This window comes from Hypanus sabinus, chromosome 12 (genome assembly GCF_030144855.1).
Source record: "Hypanus sabinus isolate sHypSab1 chromosome 12, sHypSab1.hap1, whole genome shotgun sequence".
NCBI lineage: Eukaryota > Metazoa > Chordata > Chondrichthyes > Myliobatiformes > Dasyatidae > Hypanus > Hypanus sabinus.
This window is the reverse complement of record NC_082717.1, coordinates 8,516,816-8,544,756: the sequence shown is the minus strand read 5'-3', so window position 1 is coordinate 8,544,756 and position 27,941 is coordinate 8,516,816. Positions and strand designations below refer to the sequence as shown.

The 27,941-nt window shown below is 43.5% G+C and overlaps 1 protein-coding gene across 4 annotated transcripts in view; it reads right to left on the bottom strand.

Annotated features, from left to right (window-relative positions):
• Positions 1-27,941, bottom strand: part of LOC132402615 (collagen alpha-1(XII) chain-like) — a 380,160-nt gene that overhangs the window by 144,197 nt on the left and 208,022 nt on the right. For all 4 annotated transcript variants that reach the window (XM_059985520.1, XM_059985521.1, XM_059985523.1 and 1 more), the window contains 6 exons: positions 26,830-26,959; positions 18,815-18,957; positions 15,957-16,086; positions 8,576-8,695; positions 5,358-5,504; positions 1,004-1,120 (listed from right to left, as the gene is read on the bottom strand). In XM_059985520.1, the coding sequence (XP_059841503.1) occupies positions 1,004-1,120; positions 5,358-5,504; positions 8,576-8,695; positions 15,957-16,086; positions 18,815-18,957; positions 26,830-26,959 (787 nt within the window). The remainder of the gene's footprint in view (positions 1-1,003; positions 1,121-5,357; positions 5,505-8,575; positions 8,696-15,956; positions 16,087-18,814; positions 18,958-26,829; positions 26,960-27,941) is intronic.

Below are 27,941 nucleotides of genomic sequence, written 5' to 3'. Positions count from 1 at the left end.
CCTAATTCTGTTCCTATGTCTAATGGTGAGTTCAAAGATCCAAAGCTTTTCCTGCCGTGAGAGGCAATGTCTGCTGCAGGGTGATCACAGACTATGAGAACTGGATAAGCAAAAATATGCAGGGTTGTGGGTGGGAGAGTGAGATTCACGGATTCCTGTTATGTCAGGTCAGTGCAGGCTCAACAATCAAAAATGGTCTCAGTTCTGTTCTGTACCCTTCCTGTCAGTCTGCTCATTTGGCTGTAATAAAGGAATCCATGGCACCTACACTCCAACTGTGTCTCCAGATGCCCTGCTGCTACCTAGAGGAGTTCCTCTTGTCAAGGGTCACTTTGTCACTTTACCAGTCCCTGTCAGAGGCACTTTATGTAGATACTCCCAGCACTTTATGTAGATACTCCCACACCCAGTGTCACTTTAAGTAGATAAAATCAGTCTATGGATATAAACTATTCTGATATATATATATGGCCAAACTCCGTTACTTGTACATTGAATTTTATAGGATTGCTTCGATATTCATACTTGTTTTTTTATGCTGTATGGGATCCAGAGTAACAATCATTTCATTTTCCTTTATGCTTGTGCACAATAAAGACAATAAATGACAATAAAGAATCTTCAATCAAAAACACAAGCAAGAATTTTCAACTGAATTTTTCACTGGGACAGGATGCTATACATTTCAGAATGTCACCGGGACCGGACACCGTACAGTTCAGATTGTTAGAGATAATTGGGAAGATGTGCACCTCGGGTGGTTGATGGTTGGGTTGAGTTGTTCTGCGATCTTGGCAATTTACTTGCAAACGTATCGCAGTGACGATGTCTCCTCGAATGGTGATGAAATGATTGCAAGTAATTTGGCAAGCTCAGAGAACAACTCAACCCAGGCCAGAATGTATTCTTCTATTGAATGGTCGTACATGCAGGGGAGCTCTTGATACTGCACAATTCTACATTTGTTAAAATTAGGAACACTTTCATATTTGGTTATATTTACCATCGACAGGTCGCAGCTTTATTCGGTAGGAGGTAGCTTCCCTGTGAGGGTTCCACCGGATACAGAAGGTGTCCCAGTCGATATTGTAAGTACTTATTCCTGTCACGTTCAGGTACACTAGTCAAAGAGAGAAAGAGTTTTTATAAAATTCATCATTTTATTCCTTGTCAAGGCAAAATCAAATGCAGTTGATGTATTACCAACCAGATGAAGATTTGTGTTGAAGCCTCGCTAAACATGTTGAGGAAGGCAGTGGCTGGAGGAAGCTGTGTACTGTTTCGTTGCGTTCTGTATTGTTCTGCTGAGCACTGTGTGCACGCTGCGTTGGTGTGGGAATGTGGGGTGACACTTGCGGGCTATCCCCAGCACATCCACACCAAGCTAAGTTCCTTATACATGTATTTGCAGATAAAGTTGATCTTTGAATCCTTGCAACCCACCCTTGTGATATTCATCACCTTAGACTTTGCATGGTGAAGCCCTATGCCTGTGAAACCCTTGTTGAAAACTGTTAATGTGCCTGCACCCAGCTTTCTATATAGAAACATAGAAAATAGGTGCAGGAGTAGGCCATTCAGCCCTTCCAGCCTGCACCGCCATTCAGTATGATCATGGCTGATCATCCAACTCAGAACCCTGTACCTGCTTTCTCTCCATACCCCCTGATCCCTTTAGCCACAAGGCCATATCTAACTTCTTCTTAAATATAGCCAATGAACCGGCCTCAACTGTTTCCTGTGGCAGAGAATTCCACAGATTCACCACTCTCTGCATGAAGAAGTTTTTCCTCATCTCGATCCTAAAAGGCTTCCCCTTTATCCTTAAACTGTGACCCCTCATTCTGGACTTCCCCAACATCGGAAACAATCTACCTGCATCTAGCCTGTCCAATCCCTTTAGAATTTTATACGTTTCAATAAGATCCCCCCTAAATCTTCTAAATTCTAGTGAGTATAAGCCTAGTTGACCCAGTCTTCCTTCATATGAAAGTCCTGCCATCCCAGGAATCAATCTGTTGAACTATGGCAAGAATGTCTTTGCTCAGATTAGGGGACCAAAACTGTACACAATACTCTAGGTGTGGTCTCACCAAGGCCTTGTACAACTGCAGTAGAACCTCCCTGCTCCTGTACTCAAATCAGTTTGCTATGAATGCCAACATACCATTTGCCTTTTTCACCGACTGCTGTACCTGTATGCCCACCTTCAATGACTGGTGTACAATGACACCCAGGTCTCGTTGCACCTTCCCTTTTCCTAATCGGCCACCATTCAGATAATAATCTGTTTTCCTGTTCTTGCAGCCAAAGTGGATAACCTCATATTTATCCACATTAAATTGCATCTGCCATGAATTTGCCCACTCACCTAACCTATCCAAGTCACCCTGCATCCTCTTAGTATCCTCCTCACAGCTAACACCGCCGCCCAGCTTTGTGCCATCCACAGACTTGGAGATGCTGCATTTAATTCCCTCGTCTAAATCATTAATATATATTGTAAACAACTGGGGTCCCAGCACTGAGCCTTGCGGTACCCCACTAGTCACTGCCTGCCATTCTGAAAAGGTCCCGTTTACTCCCACTCTTTGCTTCCTGTCTGCCAACCAATTCTCTATCCACATCAGTACCATACCCCCAATACTGTGTGCTTTAAGCTTGCACACTAATCTCCTATGTGGGACCTTGTCAAAAGCCTTTTGAAAATCTAAATATACTACATCCACTGGCTCTCCCCTATCCACTCTACTAGTTACATCTTCAAAAAATTCTATAAGATTCATCAGACATGATTTTCCTTTCATAAATCCATGCTGACTTTGTCCGATGATTTCACCTCTTTTCAAATGTGCTGTTATCACATCTTTGATAATCAATGCTAGCATTCTCCCCACCACTGATGTCAGACTCACAGGTCTATAATTCCCCGATTTTTTCACTCCCTCCTTTTTTAAAAAGTGGGGTTACAGTAGCCACCCTCCAATCCTCAGTAACTAATCCAGAATCTAAGGAGTTTTGAAAAATTATCACTAATGCATCTACTATTTCTTGGGCTACTTCCTTAAGCACTCTGGGATGCAGACCATCTAGCCCTGGGGATTTATCTGCCTTTAATCCCTTCAATTTACCTAACACCACTTCCCTATTAACATGTATTTCCCTCAGTTCCTCCATCTCACTAGACCCTTGGTCCCTTACTATTTCCGGAAGATTATTTATGTCCTCCTTAGTGAAGACAGAACCAAAGTAGTTATTCAATTGGTCTGCCACGTCTTTGTTCCCTATGATCAATTCACCTGTTTCTGACTGTAAAGGACCTACATTTGTCTTGACCAATCTTTTTCTTTTCACGTATCTATAAAAGCTTTTACAGTCAGTTTTTATGTTCCCTGCCAGCTTTCTCTCATCTTTTTTCCTTTTCCTAATTAAGCCCTTTGTCCTCCTCTGCTGGTCTCTGAATTTCTCCCAGTCCTCAAGTATGCCGCTTTTTTTTGCTAATTTATATGTTTCTTCTTTGGACTTGATACTATCCTTAATTTCCCTTGTCAGCCACGGGTGCACTACCTTCCCTGGTTTATTCTTTTGCCAAACTGGGATGAACAATTGTTGTAGTTCATCCATGCGATCTTTAAATGCTTGTCATTGCATATTGATCGTCAACCCTTTAAGTATCATTTACCAGTCTATCTTAGCTAATTTACATCTCATACCTTCAAAGTTTCCCTTCTTTAAGTTCAGAACCTTTGTTTCTGAATTAACTATGTCACTCCATCTTAATGAAGAATTCCATCATATTATGGTCACTCTTACCCAAGGAGCCTCACAGGACAAGATTGCTAACTAACCCTTCCTCATTGCTCAATACCCAATCTAGAATGGCCTGCTCTCTAGTTGGTTCCTCAACATGTTGGTTCAGAAAACCATCCCACATACATTCCAAGAAATTCTCTTCCTCAGCACCCTTAACAATTTAGTTCACCCAGTCTATATGTAGATTGAAATCACCCATTATAAATACTGTTCCTTTACTGCACGCATTTCTAATTTCCTGTTTAATGCCATCCCCAACCTCACTACTACTGTTAGCTGGCCTGTACACAACTCCCACCAGCGTTTTCTGCCCCTTAGTGTTATGCAGCTCTACCCATATCGATTCCACATCCTCCAGGCTAATGTCCTTTCTTTCTATTGCGTTAATCTCCTCTCTAGCCACCTCCTTTTCTTTCCTGTCTATCCCTCCTGAATATTGAATATCCCTGGAGGTTGATCTCCCATCCTTGGTCACCCTGGAGTCATGTCTCTGTGATCCCAACTATATCATATTCATTAATAACTATCTGCACATTCAATTCATCCACCTTGTTACAAATGCTCCTCGCATTGACACACAAAGCCTTCAGGCTTGTTTTTTCAACACTCTTAGCCCTTATACAATTATGTTGAAAAGTGGCATTTTTTGCTTTTTGCCCTGGATTTGCCTGTTTCCACTTTTACTTTTCACCTTACTACTTTTTGCTTCTACCCTCATTTTACACCCCTCTGTCTCTCTGCACTTGTTCCCATTCCCCTGCCACATTAGTTTAAAGCCTCCTGAACAGCAGTAGCAAATGCTCCCCCTAGGACATTGGTTCCAGTCCAGCCCAGGTGCAGACCGTCCTGTTTATACCGGTCCCTCCTTCCCCAGAACTGGTTCCAATGCCCCAGAAATTTGAATCCCTCCCCGTTGCACCATTTTTCAAGCCACATATTCATCTGAAATATTCTGCTATTTCCACTCTGACTAGCAAGAGGCACTGGTAGTAATCCAGAGATTATTACCTTTGTGATCCTACTTTTTAGTTTATCTCCTAACTCCCTAAATTCACCTTGTAGGACCTCATCCCGTTTTTTTACCTATATCGTTGGTACCTACGTGCACCACGACCACTGGCTGTCCACCTTCCCATTCCAGAATGTCCTGCAGCCGCTCAGAGACATCCTTGACCCTTGCACCAGGGAGGCAACATACCATCCTGGAGTCTCGTTTGCGGCCGCAGAAACGCCTATCTATTCCCCTTACAATCGAATCCCCTATTACTATAGCTCTCCCACTCCTTTTCCTTCCCTCCTGTGCCGCATGGTGCAATGAACTCGGCTGCTGCTGCCTTCCCCTGATGAGACATCTCCCCCAACAGTATCCAAAACATTAATTAACAAATATTAAAAAAAAAACATATATTAACTTCCAATCTTCAATGTCAAAGTAATTCGCTGTTATTGAGTGTACTGTATAAAGCACTGAAAGTGAGCATAGACTTAGGTGGAATAAAACAAAGGGCCCACTGGCAGCTGTCAGTAAAATGTTCTCAACTCACAGGTAGTTCCTTGGCCTGTCAAAGCTTCACTGGTTCCAGATTCATAGGTGGCATAGACCTTGACATCATACGCTGTGCCAGGCTTCAGGTTTTGTGGTGTGTAGGACGTCGTGTCTCCCACAAACACTTCCATTTTCTCGTTGGTGCCTGAAAGAGTCAATTGTTGCCCATGTCAAATTTCACTTCGCATCTGTCTGCCTTGCTTTTATTCTTTCTTCACTGTGTCTCGGAACAGACTTTGCAAGCAATTCAGAAGGTGCAGGATAGATTCTGGAAGATCCAGAGCTGTGGCCTCCATCACACCACTCCCACAGAACAATGACTGAAACTGTGAGCACACACAAGGACTCAAATACTTGCACTAACGGCACTTTGTGCATTACTGTGATATTCTGGAACTGCTGCAACTTATTTTCTGCTACTTATCTACTTAATACTGTTTTTCTATTACTTGTCTTGTTTTTATCTACCGCTTTGTTTGATTGCCTGAGAGGACGCCAAACAGAGTTTCATTGTACCTATGTACAATGACAATAAAGATCATTCATTCAATTTGAAAGCAGCAGGATAGAATCATCCCAAAGAAGGGAGGACGAGGCAACCAAGGGTAACAAGGGAAGTCAAGGGCACTGTAAAACACAGCAATAAGGATATCACTATGGAGGGTAAAGGGAGCATAAGGAAGTTTATTCAGTATATTTGGTTGAAATAAAATTACCATGCAGGGAAACAACAATTTGGATTTGCTGAAAATCTATGTTACAACCTCAGACTGGTGAAAATTAGTCTAAGTGCAGCTACAGGAAGTTTAAAGGCCAGCCTCAAAATGAAACTATGTACTATGATGGATGTTTACTTCATGGGTCAAGGACCCCTTCCTCTTTTGCAAAGTTCAGCTTTCACTTCTAATCAGCTGACACTTCTAGAGATCAAAAGGTTGTTTCAGAATAAGATAAAACATAAAGCTAATATTCTTTGTTTAGCTTCTGGTTGTAAATGGGAGCCAGTCTTCAGTTTTTAATGTAAATGACCAGCTATAATCCATTTGAAGTTGAAAGCACAGCTTTGCAAACAGATGCACTGTCTACAGGAAGCAGGATGCTTGGTTCTAGCACCTGGACTGGTTTCTCAAGAGGTGCACTCTAAGACAATAGGTGTGTTAATTGGACTTGTTTCAAGTAGGGTGGCATGGTAGCATAGTTGTTAGCACAACGCTTTACAGTACCAGCGACCCACCGGTCAATTACCACCGCTGTCTGTAAGGAGTTTGTATGTTCTTTCTGTGACCTGCAGGTGCTCCAGTTTCCACCCACAGTCCAAAAATGTACTGGTTAATTGGTTAGGCTAGGGTTAAATCGGGGGGAGAGGGGAGTGGTGCTGTTCCACGCTGTATCTCAATCATTAAATAAAACAGACAATGCCGGCTAAGTCATTTAGTTCAAGGAATCTTGCAGACCATTTGGACAATATCACTCAGCTTATCAAACTGCTGACGCTTTAATACTTGGAATATTCACAGCATTAGTTGGTGCCGGGGAGCTATGCTTCCAAAAGGGTTTTAGACCACTTGTGTAAATAAGGGCATCTGAGGAAATATATACCTGTGAAGTCAGCCAAGTGCAGAAAAATAAGGTACATATGTAAGGAAAAGCTCAGGCTTTTTAAGAGTAGTTAAAGAAATTCAAGAAAAATGACATGGGGTGAACTAGAATCCATTCCTCTGGCTTTGCTTTCTGCTCTGGGCAATTCATTCATCTTTTTAACCTGAAGAATTGCACCTGTATTTCAGAAATCCTCTGAGTTTTAGAAATGCTTTGTTATTTGGAAATTTTGATTGGATTTTCTAATTTAAAAATATATAACTGAAAATAGATGAACTGTGGTTGATATCTTCTCCTTGGTAGTAAGCGGGACCGACCATTCATGCAGTGAGTATTGGCAGCTAAGTTCACTGTGGACATTAAACAGGGAAGTGAACTAGTCTTTGAAGATTGGGTAGTTGCAGTATAGCCTCCCATTATTTGAGGGCACTCATGGCTATTAATATCCGATAGGGCTAAGATCCTTATTTGAATTTATAACTTTGCAGACAACAAACCCAGTAACATTACTGTACTTAATGTGTTAGCTCTATTTCATTGGAAATTGCACTGAATGTGTTACAACATCCCTTCAATTTTCCTTAATTAGTCCTCCAAAATCCCATTCAGTTGTAAACACAGGAGATTCTGCAGATGCCAGAAATGTTAGGCGACACAGTAATCAGTCCCATTCCCATCCTGACATGTCTGTCCACAGCCTCCTCCGCTGCCATGAAGAGGACACATTCAGGTTGGAGGAGCAACACCTTATATTCCCGCTGGGTAGCCTCCAAACTGATGGCATGAACATGGAGTTCTCTTAACTTCTGTTAATTTCTTCTCCCTTTTTCCATTCCCCATTTCCCTCTTTTACACCTTTTCTTCTCTTCATCTACCCATGACTTCCTTCTGGTGGCCACACCCCTTCCTTTTCTCCATGGGCCACTGTTCTCTCCTATCAGACTCCTACATCTCCAGCCATCTTCCACCAATCACCCTTAGGCTTCATCGCCTCTACCTCGCCCATCCACCTCCCCCCTCACCTGGTTTCACCTATCACCTGTCAGCCTGTAATCCTTCCCCTCCCCCACCTTCTTTATTCTGAATTTTCCCACTTCTCTTTCAGTCCTGATGGAGGGTCTCAGCCCCAAACGTCGACTGTTTATTTTCCTCCACAGACGCTGTCTGATATGTCGAGTTTCTCCAGTACAATATTTCTGTATACAAGACTTGCTACAACAACTGTTGGACAGGCACAGGAGAGGGACAAGAATACATTTAAAAGGTATAAAGATAAATGGAATACATTGAGGGGTAGTGGAGTGGTTAGCACAACACTAATGTTGGGGCATCAGAGTTTGGAGTTCAATTCCTGTGTCCTCTTTAGAAAAGTTTGTGCGTACAAGTTGGGTGCATGTGCGTTTCCTCCCACAGTCCAAAGATGTCCTGGTTAGTAGGTTAATTGGTCATTGTAAACTGCCCTGTGATTAGGTCAGGGCTAAATCGATGCATTGCTGGGTGGCGGTGCCTAAGGGGCATGTTCTGCACTGTAAATTTAAATAAAGATTTAGGTAGGTAGATAGCCATAACTCTGAGGAGCTGGAGGTACATAGAGCACAGAAGCTGGTATTTACTTACCTGTGGGCTGGTAAACAAGTTTGTACCCCAGGACTGGTGCTGGAGCAGGATCCCACGTGACACGGAAACGTGTGTACCACTCATCAGACACCCGAAGGTTGCGAGGTTCCAGCAAGCCCACTGAAGAGCAGAAGCAGACAACATTAATTCATTTTCAGCATTCATTTCAGGAAGACTTGAGGTTACAAGTGAGGCTCTAATGCTGAGGCTTTGTAAGGCATTAGGCACTGACTCTTGGAGCAGTGTGAGCAATTTTGGCCCGTTACTTAAGAAAGGATGAGCTGACGTTGGAAAGGGTTTGGGGAGGTTCAGGAAAATGATCCTACAAATGAAAGGGTTAATGTATGAGGAGCATTTGATGGCCCTGGGCCTGGTCTCACTTGATTTTAGAAGTATGGGGGAAAATCTCATTAAAACCTATCACATATTGAAAGACCTAGAGAGAGTGGACACACAGAGGATGTTTAGAGGAGTGTCCCTTTTGAACAGAGATGTGGAGGAATTTCTTTAGCCAGAGGGCAGTGAATCTGGGGAATTAATCGCCAGTGATGGCTGTGGAGGCAAAGTCCTTGGGTATATTAAAGTGGAGGTTGATAGATTTCTGATTAGTCAGGGTGTCAAAGGTTACAAGGAAAAGGCAGGAGAGTGTGGTTGAGAGGGACAGTAAATCAACCTTGTTGAAATGTCAGAGCAGACTCAATGGGCCAAATGGCCTTATTCTGCTCCAAATGTCTTATGGTCTTTTGGTTAAAGAGTGGGTGCACATCCTGGCAGGAAACTATCTCCTCTTACACAGAAAGCGTTCTGTATCTTGATATTTGTTGATCTATGTTGCTGAATATTCAAAATCACAAAACAGGAAGACAAAATGACACATAGAATCCAACAAACCTAGAAAACATATTTCACCTATGTTTTAACGCTGGAAAGTATTGCTATGGTTACCATAACAGAGGTCATGAGATCAAAAGCTCCCTTGTGCCCAAGGGGCTGCCTACGAGAACTAACCTGGGATCTTCTACCTTCACCTGAGAGGACTGAGTAAGCCACATTTTGACATCACATCCAAAAGATCAAAGTGTGAAATAAACAATATCAAAGTACATATACAACCCTGAGGTTCATTTTCTTGCAGGCATTCACAATACAAAGAAACAAATAAAAACAAATTAAGCCGTAAATATCAGGAATATGAGGTGAAGAGCCCTTGAAAGTGCATTCATAGTCTGTGGGAACAGTTCAGTGTTGGGGTGAGTGAAAGTGAGTGAGGATATCCCCTCTGGTTCAAAAACCTGATAGTTGAGGGGGAACAATTGTTCTTGAACCTGGTGGTGTAGGTCCCAAGGCTCTTGCACCTCCTTCCTGATGGCAGCTGCAAGAAGGGAGCATGGCCAGGATGATGGGGGATTTTAATGATGGATGCAGCTTTCCTTTGCAACAGAGCTCCATGTGGAGAGCCTCAATGGTGGGGAGGGCTTTGCCTACGATGGACTGGGACGTATCCAGTACTCTTTGTAGGCCTTCTCATTCAAGGGCATTGGCGTTTTGGTATCTTCATACTAGACCATGATGCAGAGAGCCTCTGAACCGCATCTTGAATCTTTGACTTCTAGCTGGCTTGAGACACAACTCATAGCTAGCTACAATGTGGAAGTAATGTGGATGGATTCATCTACATGCTTTCCTGATCACTAAAATTAAACTAATCCTCTGCAAGTAAGCTTACAGCTTTGAGGTTTGGTGATAGAGGCCAATTCTTGATTTTCTTTTCTTGGCCAGATTCTAAAACATAGGACTGTACTACTTATTGGCTATAAACTAATAGAAATAATCCTGGAAGATCTGGGTTAATGAAAAGTCAACTGCAAGCAGTTAGTTGATCTCAACAGAAGGCAGCATTTGGAGACTTTACAATTGACTTCAATGCCAACAGACTCAGCAGGACAATGTGATATTGAAGTAGTTATGTTACTGGGGCTAGTAATCCAGACCTGCAGATTTACACTCAGTGGCCACTTTATTAGGTACAGAAGGTATTTAATAAAATGGCCACTGAGCATATGTTTACAGTCTTCTGCTGCTGTAGACCATCTACTTCAAGTTTCAACAAGTTGTGCGTTCACGGATGCTCCTCTGTACACCACTGTTGTAACACATGTTTATATGAGTTACTGTTGCCTTCCTGTCAGCTTGAACCACACTGGTTATTCTCCCCTGACCTCTCTCATTAACAAAGCATTTTTGCCAACTGAACTGCCACTCACTGGATGCTTTTGGTTTCCCTCACCATTCTCTGTAAATTCTAGAGACTGTTGTGCATGAAAATCCCAGATCAGCAGCTTCTGATACTCAAACCTCTTGGCCCATAACAGCACGTTTTTATGCCTTGAGATGGTGCACATGATTAGCTGAAGAAATATTTGCATTAATGAGCAGGCGCACAAATGTACCATATAAAGTGTCATCCAGTTCGGATGTGAGTTTAGAATCCCTTAAAGTAATATGAGAAATCAAACTTCATCATGACGTATGGATTTCTTGCAAAGCCAGAAATATTGCTCTACAACCAAATTCACACATGGTCTTAAGCAAAAGGCACTTAAGCAACCCTATCGATGTGGAAAAGCCTCGATACAATGGAAGTGCAAATGTTTCCTAGGGTTGAAGAGTCCAAGACCAAAGGGCATAGTCTCAGAACAGTGGGACAACCATTTAGAACACAGCTAAGGAGGAATTTATTTAGCCAGAGAGTAGTGAATCTGTGGGATTTGTTGACACAGGCAGCAGTGGAGGCCAAGTCGTCAGGTATACGTAAAGGATAGGTTGATAGATTCTGATTAGGCAGGGCATGAAAGGATATAGGGAGAAGGAAAGAGATTAGAGCTGAGATGGAAATGGATTAGCCACAATAAAATAGCAGAGCAGACTTGACGGGCCAAATGACCTAATTCTGCTCCTATATCTTCTGGTCTTATAATACCTGCTTCATTTTTATCAGCTCCACTTCATGTCCAGCTTGAGCCGTATTCATTTAGACTGCAAACTTGTTATTTTCTTTATAGCCTAACTTTTATGCCTGCTTGTTTTTTGTATAACATCTATGTACGTGTAACTGCTTAGTATATTTCCTAGTGGTCACAATATGTATATGCAGTTGTTCAATGTGTCCCTTTGTGGTTCCAATTCTGTATCATTCTAGAAAGTTCTCTAGTATCACATTATTTGAATGAGACCTGCATATAAAAAGAGCTGAACAAATTGCCCAGCCATCTTTCTTTATTCTATTTTTGTTCTTTGTTCTTAGCTACTGGACTTTTGAAGTTCTATGTTTACAATTCCCTTTGTTCTATTAGCACTTATTAAAATGATCTTGAAGCAACAAGTTCTGCCTCTTTCTTGACTTCCAGAACCCAGTCTGTTTGCAGTTCAGCACTGCAAAGTACTAATGGAATTTTCACCTCAAGGAAAACTGGTAGATGCAAGTTCAATGGTGACATCTAACTGAAATTTGGATAGGTACATGAATGAGACCATAAGACATAAGATACAGCAGGAGAATTAGGCCATTAACCCTGTTGAATTATGATAAAATGCTGGAGGAACTCAGCAGGCCAGGCAGCATCTGTGGGGAAAAAAAGTACAGTTGACGTTTCAGGCTGAAACCCTTTGGAGTCTTCGAAGGGCTAAAAGGCTCTATTATTCAAAGGGCTGGAAGGGCTGTATGTATCTCTAAATAAAATAAAATAAAATAATCAGAAGCAAAAAGTAAATAGTTTGGAGAATTCATCATGTTGAGAGGTACCTCTGGAGACAAAGGGACTGGGCAAACTTTCAGGCTGAGATGCTACATCAGGACTCAAAGAGTTTTGGTAGGGTGCACCTGAGGATGCGTTAAAGTGGAAGAAAGCCCTTTGGAAAGTTCTGAACGTGGAACAGATCAAGAGAAAATTGTGCCAGTTGGCTACTGGTTTTCATAAACAAATTCCTCTCATGTTGCCTGGGCTGGCGTAGCCAGCAACACAACCGTGGCTCTGCCCAAATGGGCAATCTCACTGACTCTTCCCAACTTCTATTAGCACAACACAGAAACCAGCCTCTCTCCATGCACTCTGTCTATACTTGGTGCTGCCTCAGTAAAGCAGCCAGCATAATCAAAGACCATCCCCATCCCAGACATTCTCTCTTCTCCCCTCCCCCAATTGGTAGAAGATACAAAAGCTTGAAAGCATGTACCAGCAGGATCCACGGCAGCTTCTACCCCACTGTTACATGATGACTGAGTGGTTGCCTAGTACGAAAGAATGGACACAGTCCATTCAATCAACCTTGTTCTGACCTTGCACCTCATTATCTGCCTGCACTGCACTCTCTCTGCAGCTGTTACACCTTATTCTGCATGGTGATTGTTTTCCCTTGTTCTACTTCAATGTTGGCACATGGTCAAGCGGTTAAGGCGTTGCTCTAGTGATCTGAAGGTCGCTAGTTCGAGCCTCAGCTAAGGCGCGTGTTGTGTCCTTGAGCAAGGCACTTAACCACACATTGCTCTGCAACGACACTGGTGCCAAACTGTATCAGCCCTTGCCCTTCCCTTGGACAACATCGGTGGCGTGGAGAGGGGAGACTTGCAGCACGGACAACTGCTGGTCTCCCATACAACCCTGCCCAGGCCTGTGCCCTGGAAACCTGGAAACTGGTCTCTCGAGACTAATGGATGCCTATTATTAAAACCTCAATGTACTGTGTAATACAGTGTAATGAAATGATCTGCATGAATAGTATGCAAGACAAATTTTTCACAGTAACCTGGTATACCTGATAATAATAAACCAATTCCAATCCCAGCATGCTGCACATGAGACAAAAGCAGTGCAATTGCAAGGATTGCGGAGCAGACTTGATGGGCTGAATGGCCTAATTCCACTCCTATGACTTATGGTCTTGAAGAGGCCATAAAGAGAAAAGTCAGATTCGGGCTAACATTGGAGAAGTTCTTCAATGTTCTGGCAAAGGGGCTGTAAGCTGAATGTCCCCTCTTATGCTGAATGATGCATAATTCTGCGGAGGAGAGCTTTTACATAGAGAGTTCTGATGCTATGGAACATATCGCACGAAAGAGACTTTCAAAAGGAAATTGTATAAGTACTTGGAAAAAGTACAGGAAGGAGCAGAATGTGGAAGTAATTGAGTTTTTCTTTCAAAGGACCGATCAAGTGGCCTCTTCACATGGTTCACTGATACCATGATTAAATACACATGCATCTTGACAAGAGGAATAAATAACAAAAGCTAAAGAAAATTGCATTCAATGCTTTAGGAACAGTTTTTTCCCTCTCTGCCACAAGATTTCTAATCAGTCAGAGTCACAGAACACTGCAGCACAGAAACACACCATTCAGCAAATCTAGCCTGAGCTGAACTATTAATCTGTCTCGTCCCATTGCCTTGCACCCACACTGCACCCCTCCCATCCATGTACCTATGTAATAATTCCATGCCCTAAGCTCATCCAGCTTTCCTACAATATTCCTTGCATTGAAATATACACAACTCAGATCGTCAGTCCTGCCATGCACGACTTTCTGATTCCTGACTTTGTATGCAGGCTGATGACATCTTTCCCCCAACCACTGGCGCTCGGGATCCCATCCCCCTGCAACTCTAGTTTAAACCTCTGTGCAGCACAAGCAAACCTTCTTACAAGGGTATTAGTTTCCCTCCAGTTCCGGCACAAACTGTCCCTTCTGTACAAGTCTCACCTTCCCTGGAAGAGAATCCAATCATTCAAAACACTGAAGCCCTCCCTCCTACACCAACTGCTTAGCCACGTGTCAAACTGTATAACCTTCCTACTTATGGCCCCACCAGCACGTGCCACGGGTAGCAATCCTGAGATCACAGCCCTGGAGGTCCTGTCCTTTGACTTAGCACATAATTCCCTGAATTCACGTTGCAGGACCTCGTCACCCTTCCTACCAATGTCATTTGTACTGACTTGGACCACGACCTCTGACTGCTCACCCTCCCACTTAAGAATGTGTGGATTCGATCCAAGATGTCACTGACCCTGGTGCCTGGGAGTCCATTAACACTATCTCACTATTTTGATCTCTTTTTGCACTACTTATTGAATTATTTTATACATATTTCTTAAGATAATAGCATATTTAATACATTGCACTGTTTTTGCTGCAAAACAAAAAAACTCATTACATATATCAGTGGCAATAAGCCTGATTATCATATGTTATCTCATTCTAATTGTTAAGCCACAAAAGTAAGGAATACATTGAAATATCAGTAGAACAAAAGAGGAAGACAGTTTATGCACGATATATATACTGTTTAACCAGCATAAATTGAGGGACTACTTTGTCAAGCACCTCCCTCCATGCTCTGACTAATCTAGAACCTATCAATCTCTGCCTTAAATATAAATAACAACTTGGCCTACACAGCCATCCGTTGCAACAAATTCCACAGATTGAACTCTCTCCTTTCTGAGGCTGTGTCCTCTGGACTTAGACTCCCTCATAGTTTATAACCTAATAACTGACAAAGACCTATCATTCATTTCTCTTGATCAGAGGATTAGAAGCAAAACTGCAAGGTATATCAAAGAATCTATCCCGGACCCAATCACGAAGAAGTGGCTCTACTTTGTTAGGAGATTTGTTATGCCATCAGAGAGTCTTGTGAATTTCTATAGATATACAGTGGTTGCATTATCGCCTGGGATGGAGGACCACTGCACAGGATCGGAAAAAGCAGCAATGGGTTACAAGCTCAGCCGCCTCCAACGTGGGCACTGGCTTCCACACCGTCAAGGTCAGCTTCAAAAGCTGATGCTTCAAGAAACGGGCATCCTTTAAGGACCCTCACAACCCAGGATATGCCTTCTTCTCTTTTAACTTTCTAAAGATGTACCATGGAGAGCATTCTGAGTGGTTGCATCACCGGCTGGTGTGGAGAATCCAATACGCGTGGTCAAAAGAGGCTGAAGAGGCTGGTAGGCTCAGCCAGCTCCATCACAGGAACAACGCTCTTCTCCATCGAGAACATCTTCAGGAAGTGGTGATCAAGAAAGCAGCGTCTGTTACCCAGCACCTGGGAGGGGACCTCTTATTAGCGGAAAGGTTTAAGAGCCCAAAGACCCACACTGAAAGATCCAAGAATAAATTCTTCCCCTCAGCCATCAGATTTCAAAACGGTCCATGAACATTTGCCTCATGATTCCTTTCCCATACTATTGATACATTGCTGAAACTTATGTTGAATTTTACGTCTTGGAACTGTACTGCTGCAACACAATAACAAAGTCATGGCAGATGTCAGTGATGATAAACTGGTTCTGGTTCTGCACCATTAAATCGAAGGTGCTCACCTGTCCTGCCATCTCCTGTCAGCTGTCCTCCATCCCCATCATCGTACATGGCCACCACATTGATTCTATAAGGAGTGTCAGGCATGAGAGGGTGTAGGATCACATTGTTTCTTCTCCCAGGGACATAGGTCTGGAACAAAAAGAGAGCAAGACTTTTCTTTAACAAACAACAAAGCAGATCAGAGTCACAACTTAGACAAATACAGAGGCTCATTGGCAGAAGACAAAAAGTGGGAATGAAGGGAGCCTTTTCTGACTGTCTGCCAGTAACTAGTGTTATATGTCAATGATTTGGATGATGGAATTAGTGGCTTTTTTGCAAAGTTTGCAAACAAAATGAAAATGGGTGGAGAGAAAGGTAGTTTTGAGGAAGTAGAGAGGTTACAGAAGGACTTAAACAGTTTAGGAGAATGGGCAATGAAATGGCAGATGGAACACAGTGTATGGTCATGCACTTTGGTAGAAGAAATGAAAGGTTTGACTATTTTCTAAATGGAGAGAAATACAAAACTTGTATTTCTTGGTCCTGGGGGTCCTTGTGCAGGATTCCGTAGAGGTCAATTTGCAGGTTGAATCTGTGGCGAGGAAGGCAAATGCAATGTTAGCATTCATTTGAAGAGGACTAGAATATAAAAGCAAGGATGTAATGTTGAGACTTTTAAAGCACTGGTGAGGCCTCACTTGGAGTACTATGAGCAGGTTTTGCGCTCTTATCTTAGAAAGGATGTGTTGAAACTGAAGAGGGTTCAAAGGAGGTTCATGCTTCTGGAATTGATGGGTTGTCATATGAAGTGCATTTGATGGTTCTGGGTCTGTATTCATTTGAATCCAGAAGAATGAGAGGTGACCTCAATGAAACCTATCAAATGGTGAAAGGTCTTGATAGAGTAGATATGGAAAGGATGTTTCTTTTGTTGGAAGAGTGTAGGAACAGAGGACACAGCTTCAGAATAGTGAGGCGCCCTTTTAGAATGGAGATGAGAAGGAATTTCTTTAGCCAGAGAGTGGTATGTCTGTGGAATTCATTGCTACAGGCCAAGTCTTTATGTACATTCAAGGCAGAGGCTGATAGATTCTCGATTGGTCACGGCATGAAGGGATACAGGGAGATGGCAGGAGATCGGGGTTGAGAGGAAAATTAGATTAGCCATGATGAAATTGATGGGCTAAATGGCCTAATTCTGCTCCTATATCTAATAACCTTATGGCCTAATACCATGCACTGCAAGCAAATAATAAGGTGCAAGGATATTACAGGGTAAAAGAGTCCATCTTATCATACTAGAGGACATCAATACTCTTGTAACAGCAGGATAGAAGCTGTCCTTGAGCCTAGTGATCATGCTGTCAGGGTTTTATTTTCCCCGCCCAATGGGAATGGGGGAGAAGAGACGATGTCCAAGGTAGATTGGATCTTTGTTTAAGTTGGCTGCTTTACTCAGACAGCTGGAAGTATATACAGAGATCACATTGAGATAAATTGAGCTTAGAGCTTGACTCATCTATAAGAAGTCAGTTCAAGTCTCTGATAACAGGATAGAAGCTGTCCTCGACCTTGAACATGTTATATTCCATCTGTCATGTCCTTGCCCTTTCCCTTAGCCTGTTAATATGACCGGTGAAGCTCCACTGAATTCCCCTCACAGCGCTAGTTGCCACCTAGCTTTATAATGGCAGCAAACATCAGTGTATTACCCTTAACTTCCCCTTAATAATCAATAGTATAGACTGAGAATAGATATAGCCCAATACTGATCCCAATAATATCCTGCTGTTCACTGCCTCACAGCACTCAAATGTGGACCCAGTTTTTAATTATCTCCATTTTCTGTCTGTAAGTATATAAACATGAGTCTTACCCCTAACACAGTCAGTCATCGAGCTACAGAACGCAGCACAGAAACGTGCTAGCCAGCTCAATTTACCATGCCACTCATTGCAAGTTCCAGTTGCCCACTTCTGCCCAGAACTCTACAAGCCCCTGCTCTCCATAAATCTATTCAAATGCCTCTTAAATGCGTCATTGTACCAGCCTCATACACTTCCTCCAGCAGCTTGTTCCAAGTACTCATAACCCTCTGTGTAAAGAAACTACCTCTCAGCACCCTTTCAAATCTCTCCCCTCTTATCATGTACCTGTGCCCACTTAATCTTGACTCCCCAATCCTGGGGAATACACTATGACCATTCACCTCATCCATAACCCTCATGATTTTATGAATTTCTTTGAGAATGTTGTGCTGGATGATGGGGTGGTAGGTGAGGACAAGAGGAGCTCTATCCCTGTTGAGGTGGCAGTAAAATGGGATGAGGGTGAATGTCTGGGAAATGGAAGACAGCATCAATAGTGGAAATCTGTTCTTTGAAGGAGGCACGTTCTGGAATAAAAAATCTCATCCTAGCAACAGATGCAGTGGAGATAAAGGAACTGAGAAAAAGGAATAACATTTTTACAGGAGAAAAGGTGGGAAGAGTCCAGGTAGCTGTGCAGTCAGAAGGTTTATAAAAGATCTCGGTAGACAGAGGTGGAGATACAGATTGAGAAAGGGAAGCGAGGTGTCAGAAATGGACCAAGTGAATTTAACGGCAAGGCAAAGTTGATGAGCTCAGCATGGATACATTGTCAAAGTAGCACAGGAAGAGTTGGGGAGCATTACTGTGGAAGGCTTGGAACATGGACCATTCCACAGCGAAACAAGTCCATTCCTCCATCACACACACACACACACACACAGTTCTTCAGCTTCCCCAGTGGACTCATAGAGCCATGCTTCTGTGGACATCCAAACAATGGAATTTAAGCAGACAATTTTTTATTTACAATTGAGGCTGTATGCCAGATGAAAGATGATACTTACAAACTCCTCAATTGGGTCTCCGACTGTTGGAGCGTATACAATCCTGTACTGTTGGACCGGCCCTTCCGCGTGGTCCCAGCTCACACTCAGAGTGTTGGTGGTCGCATCATACACCCTCATGTTTCGTGGCCCACTCCGGCTCACTGCAGAGAAATAAATATATCCAGAATACACCGAAGCAGAATTAGACCACTGGGACAATCGAGTCTGTCCACCGTTCCATCTTTTATCCCCTTCAACTCCATTCTCCTGTGTTCTCTCTGTAACTTCTGATGCCCTGTCTAACCAAGAACCTGTCAACCTCTGCTCTAAGTATACCCATTGCCTTGGCCAGCACGACTGTACATGACAATGAATTCCACAGACCCACTACCCTCTGGATAAAGAAATTCAGTTTCATCTCTATTCTAAGAGGACATCCTTCTATTCTGAGGCTATGCCTTCTGGTCCTAGACTCACCCACTATAGGAAACATCCTCTCCACATCCACTCTATCTAGGCTTTTCAATACCCAGCAGGTTTCAATGAGATCCTTCATCATTATTCTAAACTCCAGCAGATACAGGGTCAGAGTTATCAAACGCTTCTCATACATTAACTCTTTCATTCCCAGAATCATTCTCGTGAGCCCCCTTTGGTTCAGAGCAAATGAAAATGTGTAGGTGCTCTCACACGGGGACGTTATGCAAAATAAACCATGTTGAAGAATGCTAACTCATCGGAGAAATACGTTGCATATTAAGTAGGAATTAGGTCTGGAAGATGCAGTCAGGCTGGATAGTTTCTTTGCAAACATAAAAGCATCACGGCTTGAATTTTCAACGTCCACAGGTAATGGTGCGGCTCCCAATAAATCTCAGCCTGCTTCAACATCTCTTGGAAATACCATAGACAGAGTGGACAGCCAGAGACTCTTCCCTGGGACTGAAATGGCTTACACAAGGGGGAATTAACTTCAAGCTGATTGTAGGTAAGTCCAGGATGATGGGATGTCAGAGGTAATCGTTTTACACTGAGAGATGTAGTCAATGGATCACACTCCCAAGGCAGATACGTCAGAGGTACTTAAGACATGAGAAAGTGAGGGAAGGGGAAAGATGCTAGGTGGAAGGTGATAGGTGAAGTCAGGTGGCTGAGAAAGAATGGCAGGAGAGGAAGGAACCTGAAAGGAGAGGAGAGTGGACAACAGGAGGAAGAGAAGGAGGAGGGGACCCAAGGGGATGTAATAGGTAGGTGAGAAGAAGTGAAAGGTCAGAGAGGGCAATAGAGGAAGGGGTGAAATGTGTTCACCAGAAGAGGAAGTCAATATCTACTGTGCTATGCTGTTGAGTTTTGCGTTCTATGTATTAACATCCACGTCCCTGTCTGAGTGAAACATATTTCTTTGGCCCATGAAGATTCAATTCCTAACTATCATCATATCAGGATGTCTTTTGTCTAATAACCGCACTGGATGAAGCCTTTTCCATGATGTGACAATATACTGACCAAGGGGTTGAATAATACTGGTTTATTATTTCAGATTTATTATATTATTGGCTCATGCACTGTGTGCAGTGAAAAACCATTTTGGATGCCATCCATACAAAATAATCTCTACCACTGAGGACATATGGGGGGATGTCAGCATGGTGTGTAGTGGTTAGCACAATTGGTTTACTGCACTTGACAGAGATCAATAACTCGGGTTCAATTCCCACTGTTGCCTGTAAAGAGCTTGTAGGTTCTCCCCACGATGCCATAGCTTTCTTCCAGATCCTCCCACATTTCAAAGACGTACAGTTAGGGTAAGTGAATTATGGGCATGCAGTGTTATCCGCCAGCAGGGTACAGTCCTCAGTAGTTGTTCCCTGCAGTGAAGTGTCCACAGATAGCCTGCTCCGGAGAGTGGTAGAGGAGATCGTGGCAGAGTTGAGAACTGAGTTGTCCCAGTTTTTATCAACAGAGTGTGGCCTCTGCTGCTTTGGGGAGCTATATCGCTGCCTTTTACACCTGGATTGGACTTTGGGTTATGGCTAGAGATAACGGGGGCTTGGAATGTGCGCTGTTCAATGAAGGGAGTGTTTTTCTCTTATTGTGTGCCTGTGACTGAGGTGATCTGGGTCTTTTGTTTGGTGGAAGATGGAGAGAGAAGACGCCAGAACGGAGAGGTCGTAGACACCAGAAAGGAGTGGACTCGGAGTGGGACCGGGAGTTGATGAGGCCCGGGGAAATCGATGGAGGACCAGTGGAAGGGAAACTGTGAGCTCCAACTTGCACATTAGACTATGTCATTAAAATGGGCCCTTTTTAGTTTTACTTTAGTCAAATTAAAAATTATGAAGCTGAATCACTTAATTGCATATCAGGTATACTATCTGGTATTTCATGGCACTGATTTGTAACAGGGTAACACATCACACAGCATCCACACAATCAGGAGGTTTTGCATCTCAATCTCATAAGGTTGATGGAGCCAGAGATTGTCTGATCGTCTTCCCTAGACCTACACAGCTACACACCCACAAATTAAGCAATGCAGCACAAAGAGAGGAACAAATACACGGTGGTACTTTTCATGGGTTCATTGCTCATTAAGAAACCTGATAGCGGAAGGGAAGAAGATGTTTCTGAAATGCCGAGTGTGTCTCTTCAGGCACACTCCTTGATGGTAACAATGAGAAGAGGGCAAGTCCTGGTTGATGGGGGTCCTTAATTGTGGATAGCCCCTCTCTGAGGCATCACCTTCTGAAAATATACTGATGCTGGGGAGCCCAGTGCCTGAGACGGAGGTGGCTGAATTTACAACTATCTGCTGATCCTGTGTAGTGGCCCCTCCATACCAGATGGTGATACAACCAGTCAGAATGGTACATTTGTAGAAAGATGCAAGTGGCTTTGGTGACATACCAGTTCTCAAACTCCTAATGAGATATAGCCACTGTTATGCCTTCTTTGTAATTGCTTCAGACCATTACCCCTGTTATTAGACCATTCAAGAGTCTTGTAACAGTGGGGTAGAAGCTGTCCATGAGCCTGGTGGTACGTGCTTTTAGGCTTTTGTATCTTCTATCTGATGGGAGAGGGGAGTAGAGAGTATGTCCAGGGTTGGCGGGGCCTTTGATTACATTGGCTCTTTTACCAGGGCTGTGAGAAGCACAAACAGCATAACATTACCATGAAAATCCTCCCGGGCTGTGAGACCCCTCATTTTAAATAAACTAACAACTCAGATATATTTACCACATACCTAGACAGATTCAGAACACGATAGGAATATTATTCCTGAGCTCGCCAATACTAACTGCACCATCAGGCATTTGGCAGCTCGTTGGAGAAATGGGAGAGCACAGTTGGCCTGCCTCGCCACATAGACAGAGGAGAAGAGACCTCCTCAGCAGATGTAAAACAATCACTTGCTCCCAGATATTATGAGTGCAGGTAGGACGCAGAGAAAGCTCTTGCTGTGTCTGTACTAATCTCTCTCTTAGCTCCAAGAGAGATTGATTTTCTGCCTGTGCCTGACCGGTCTCCCTCTCCCTCGCTGCTGCTGGAGGAAGGTGCCGGATTTTTAGGTCTTGGGCAAGGCTTAATCAGCTCGGTTTGTGGACTGGACTCATTTTTAGAGGACTGTGCAGTTCATGTTACCATGTTTTTCTGGTGACTCCTTCTTTTATTGCTATTTTGTGGGATTTTTGATGGGGGCAGATTGGCTCTGCAGCTAATGCATGACAGCCCTAAAATGAACTGGGCCGAACTGGATATTCCTAGACTGTCTGAAGTACCCTGCGGCTTGATGTTTAATATCCTGTGTGTTATTCGCTCACTTTTTGCCGTTTGCGAGATCTGTTCTTTCTCTCGCGCGTTGGGTGTGAGATGTTCTCTTTGAACTGGTTTCATGGTGTTTCTTTGTTTCAAGGCTGTCTGTGGGAAGACAAATCTCAGGGTCGTATACTGTAGGCCTACTTTGATAATAAACGTACTTTGAATCTTTTATTTGTTCTGGTGGTCACTGGGCAGAAGTAGATACGTACTGTCTTTATTGAAAGTGAAGGGAGGAATGGGGAAATTGCACGCTCTGTGCCTATTTTATGTAGATGCCTCCTGTGCATAACAAAGTGGCCACTCTGTGCATTGCTGTAAGCTCACGGTCTTCTGCTACTGTAGCCCATCCACTTCAAAGTTCGATGTGATGTGTGTTCAGAGATGCTCTTCTGCACACCACTGTGGTAATGCGTGGTTGTTTGAGTTACTCTCACCTTCCTGTCAACTTCAAACAGACTGGCCATTCTCCTCTGACCTCTCTCATTAACAAGGCATTTTTTCCCACTTAATAGCCACTCACTGGCTATTTTTCTTTCTGTTTTTCACTATCTTTTATATAATCTCCAGAGACTGTTTTGTGTAAAAATCCCAGGAGATCAACAGTTTCTGAGATACTCAAACTACCCCATCTGGCACCAACAATCGTTCCATGGCTAAAGACACATAGACCACATTTCTTCCCCATTGTAATGTTTGGTCTGAACAACAAGTGAACCTTTTAAAACTCTTAGCAAGTAGAACAAAGAACATAGAACAGTACAGAACAGTTTGGCCTACATTGTTATGCTGATCTATATAAAGCTACTCTATAATTAATCAGACCCTTCCCCTCCTACATAGCTCACAGCCTCACCTTTTTCTCTTTTACCCATGTGCCTATCTGAGTCTCTTAAATGTCTCTAATGTCCCAAATCTACCTAATTAGAGGGTGAGAGGTGAGTTGATAGAAGTGTACAAGATGATACCACAGATCTTCAACTTTAAAATCGCTCCCCCACAGGTCCTTTCAGTCATCATTGGATATGATGGATAACCAACCAAAAGATGATAAGAGGCATAGATAGAGTGGACAGTCAGAGACTTTTTCCAAGAGTACAAATGAGGGAGCATAATTTTAAGGTGATTGGAGGAGAGTATAGGAGGGACATCAGAGGTAAGTTTTTTTTTAAACAGAGAGTGGTGGATGTGTGGTAGAGGTACCTGCATTAGGGACATTTAAGAAACTGTTAGAAAGGAATATGGATGAGTTGAAATGGAAGGTTATATGAGGGGAAAGGGTTAGATTGATCTTAGAGTAGGTTAAAAGGTTGGCACAACATTGTGGGCAAATGGCCTGCATTGTGTTGCACTGGTTCTATGTTCAATGTGTTCGGCTGTATCATGACCCCAATCAACCACCACTCTCTGTCAAGAAAACTACCTGTGTCATCTCCCCTAAACATTCCTCCACTCACCTTAAACAATGTCCTCTGGGTTCGGCCAGTGCCGCCCTGGGAAAAAGTTGTTGGCTCTCCTTTCCAATAATGACTTAGGAAAATAGAGGGCTATGGGTAACCCTGGGTAATTTCTAAGGGAAGGACAAGTTTGGCACAGCTTTGTGGGCCGAAGGGCCTGGATTGTGCTGTAGGCTTTCTATCTTTCTATGACTCCAATAATCTTATATATTGCTGTCAAGTTGCCTCTCCTCCTTCACTCCAAAGAGAGTATCCCTTGCTTGAATTAGAATTACTTTCAGCTGAAAAATTTCACATGGTTCCTAAACACAAAGATATTCTAAAGATCTCAAGCAACACACACACAAAACTCTGTTGGAACTCAGCAGGTCAAGCAGAATTTATGAAGGGAAATAAACAGTCGACATTTTTGGCCACGCACGACCCTTCATCAGGACTGGAAAGGAAGAGGGCAAAAGCCAGAAGAAGAAGTTGAGGGGAGGGAGAGGACATTGTTGCCCAGTCTGCTTGTTCAATCTACCCATCTTTAGTAGATACCCTTGAAACATCTCCTATCTACCTAGTTCCATACACCCAACCTAAAGGCATGAATATCGATTTCTCTAACTTCTGATACATTATCATTCGCTTTCCCTTCTCTCTTTTTCCATACCCCATTCTGGTTCCCTCTCGCCCCTTCTCTTCTCTCCTGCCCACCACCTCCGCCTGGTGCCCCTCTTTATTCTCCCATGGTCTACTCTCCTCTCCAATTAGATACCTTCTTCTTCAGCCCTTTACCTCTTCCACCTATCACCATCTAGCTTCTTGCTTCATCACCCGTCTCCTAGCCACCTCCCTTCCTCCTCACCTGGGTCTCACCTATCACCTGCCAGTTTGTACTCCTTCCCCTTCCCCAAACATTCTTATTCTGGCTTCTGCAGCCTCCCTTTCCAGTCCTGATGATGGGTCTCGGTCCAAATCATCAACTGTTTACTCTCCTCCGTGGATGCTGCCTGTCTTGCTGAGTCCCTCCAGCATGTTGTGTGTGTGTTTCTCCTGAATCGTACCTGTCATTAATGTCTTTTTTTCTCTCCAGGATTTGTGAATCAGGATCGGCCTTTTATAAAAGGGTGGTGCAAGAACAGTCTTTCAATGTATGAGCAGAATCGAGGCTGTAATCTAGTTAGCCGTGATTCTATGAAATCTGGCACCAAACTGGGGGGGGGGGGTGGGGAGAAGGTGCAGGTGTACTTGTATACATCTATAATATGCTTCCATCTTCTCCTCACCAAGCAAGGATTCACTCCTTTCTAATGATTACACTGGGAGAAATGAAAACATGAAAATAATAGATGCAATATTGCAGGAATGTGCTAACTTATTTTCTTATGTCACCAGACGCTGGCAAGTTTCTACAGATGGACCGTGGGGAGCACTTTGACTCGTTGCATCACTGTCTGGTATGGACGGGCCACTGCACAGGGCTGGAAAAAGCTGCAGAGGGTTGTAAACTCAGCCTGATCCGTCATGGTCACTCGCCTCCCCACTAGCGAGTACATCATTAATAGGCGATGCTTCAAAAAGGCAACATCCATCATTAAGGACCCCTATCACCCAGGACATGCCCTCTTCTCAGTGCTACCATCAGGGAGGAAGTACAGGAGCCTGAAAACCCACGTTTAATGTTTCTGGAACAGCTTGTTCCCCTCTGCCATCCGATTTCTGAATGGACAATGAACCCATGAACACTACCTCACTATTTTTTTTCCTCTCTGTGTGTGCTATTTATTTGCTTTCTCTATTTCTTATTGTAATTCATAGAGATATTTTAAGTTTCCATATTGCTTATTGTCACTCTTCAGTACACAAAAGCAAAGGAGAACAAAACGATTGTAACCCCGGATCCCAATGCAGCATAAAGAAAAACACAAGAAATATAAATTTATTTATTGAGTGGTGGTGGGGTGAGTTAATGGGTGGGGGTGTTGATCAGTCTGATAGCTTAGGGAAAGTAACTGTTTTTGAGTCTAGTGGTCCTGGCGTAGATGCTACGCAGCCTCCTCCCTGATGGGAGTTGGGCAAACAGCCCTTGAGCAGGGTGGGTGGGATCCTTCATGATGTTACTGGTCCTTTTCTGCACCTTTCTGTAAACATATCTATGTGCTTAAAGGCAGGTAGACTGGTATTTTACATATTCTACAGTCCTGCTGCTATAAAGCAACAGATCTTGTGATACAAATCGAAAGTCTTAGGCACTCACACACATACATATAAATATATATATAAATTCATGATCTATGTGAGTGATGATAAACTTGTTTCTGATATGGGTCTGTTGTGGACTGAGAGTGGGATGGGGCAGGGAGAGGGGAATCATAGTTTGGAAAAGGGAAGGGAGAGGGGAGGAAGCAGAAAGTGTCAGAAAGACATTCTGTAATAATCAATAAACCAATTATTTGGAATCAAGTGACCTTGCCTAGAGTCCCAGGGATGGGAGAGTCTACACTAGCACCACCTGCTGCCCATGGCACTGCTCTGCCACCTGTCCCACACTCCTCCTGGGGTGCTCCATCCTCACTATTCCCAATATCCTTTGCTCCCATCAGATTCAGAAACTCCACATTGACAAATACAGTACTGTGCAGGTCTGCAGCACCCGAGCTATGGATAGAGTTTTACACAGCACTGCATGTCAGTGATAATAAACCAGATTCCAGATGTTCGCACCTTAGTGCAGACCCCCACACTCACACATTCTATTACGGGTACTCAACCTACATGTTCGGCCGTCGCTGGTGAGCTGGCCTCCTTCCCCGTCGGCGTACAGGGCCACCACGTTCACGGAGTACGGCGTGTCTGGCTGCAGGCGTTCCAGAAGCACGTTGTTGGCATTCCCTGGTACCACCATCTGCTCGACAGAAAAACGCATCTACGTCAGCACGTTCAAGATTTTTTTTTTTGATTCCAAGAAACAGTGCAGAACAGGTCTTCCCAGCCACTAACCCCTAGCCAAATCACAGGACAATTTGCAATCACCATTTAACCCACTAACCAATACGTCTTGGGACTGTGAAGAAAACCAGAACACTCAACAGAAGCCAACGTGCACACAGTAAAGAATGTCTGAATTTGATTACAGAGGATGCCGGAATTGAACTACGAGCTCCAGTGCCCCAGGCTGTAACAGCGTCACAGTAACCGCTGCACTACTATGGCACCCTTTTTTTTTGTTGGTCAGCCTGTGGTTGAAACTTCAATTTACTGCTTGCAACTTACAGTAAAAACTGAAGACTACTTCCTGCTTGAATTAATATCTGCTATATTTAAATAACCCCAGAGTGCTCTCCAACAGGCTTTTTCCCTCCATTACCTGTACAGTGCTAAACTGACCTGCTATGTTCCTTCACTCAGCAGCTATGGAGGGGAATAAACAGACGACGTTTTGGGTTGAGACCCTTCATCAGGATGGAAAGGGGGAAGAAGCCAGAGTAAGAAGGGGGGAGGGGGAGGAGCACAAGCTGGCAGGTGATGGGTGAGACCAGGTGAGGGGGAAGGTGGGTGGGTGGGGCAGGGCAATGGAGTGAGAAGCTGAGAGGCGAGAGATGGAAAGCATAATGGCTGTAGAAGAGGGAATCTGACAGAAGAGGAGAGTAGACCATGGGAAAAAGGGAAGGAGGAGAGTCAACTGAGAGAGGCGACAGGCAGGTGAGGAAAAGGGGTGAGAGAAGAACCAGTGGATGACAGATGCTATGTTTTAACCTCAAGAGATTCTGCAATGCCAGAAATCCAGAGCAACATACAAAATGCAGAAGGAACTCAGCAGGTCAGGCAGAATCTACAGAAATGAATAAACCTTCGATGTTTGGCCAAAATCCTCCATCAGGACTGGA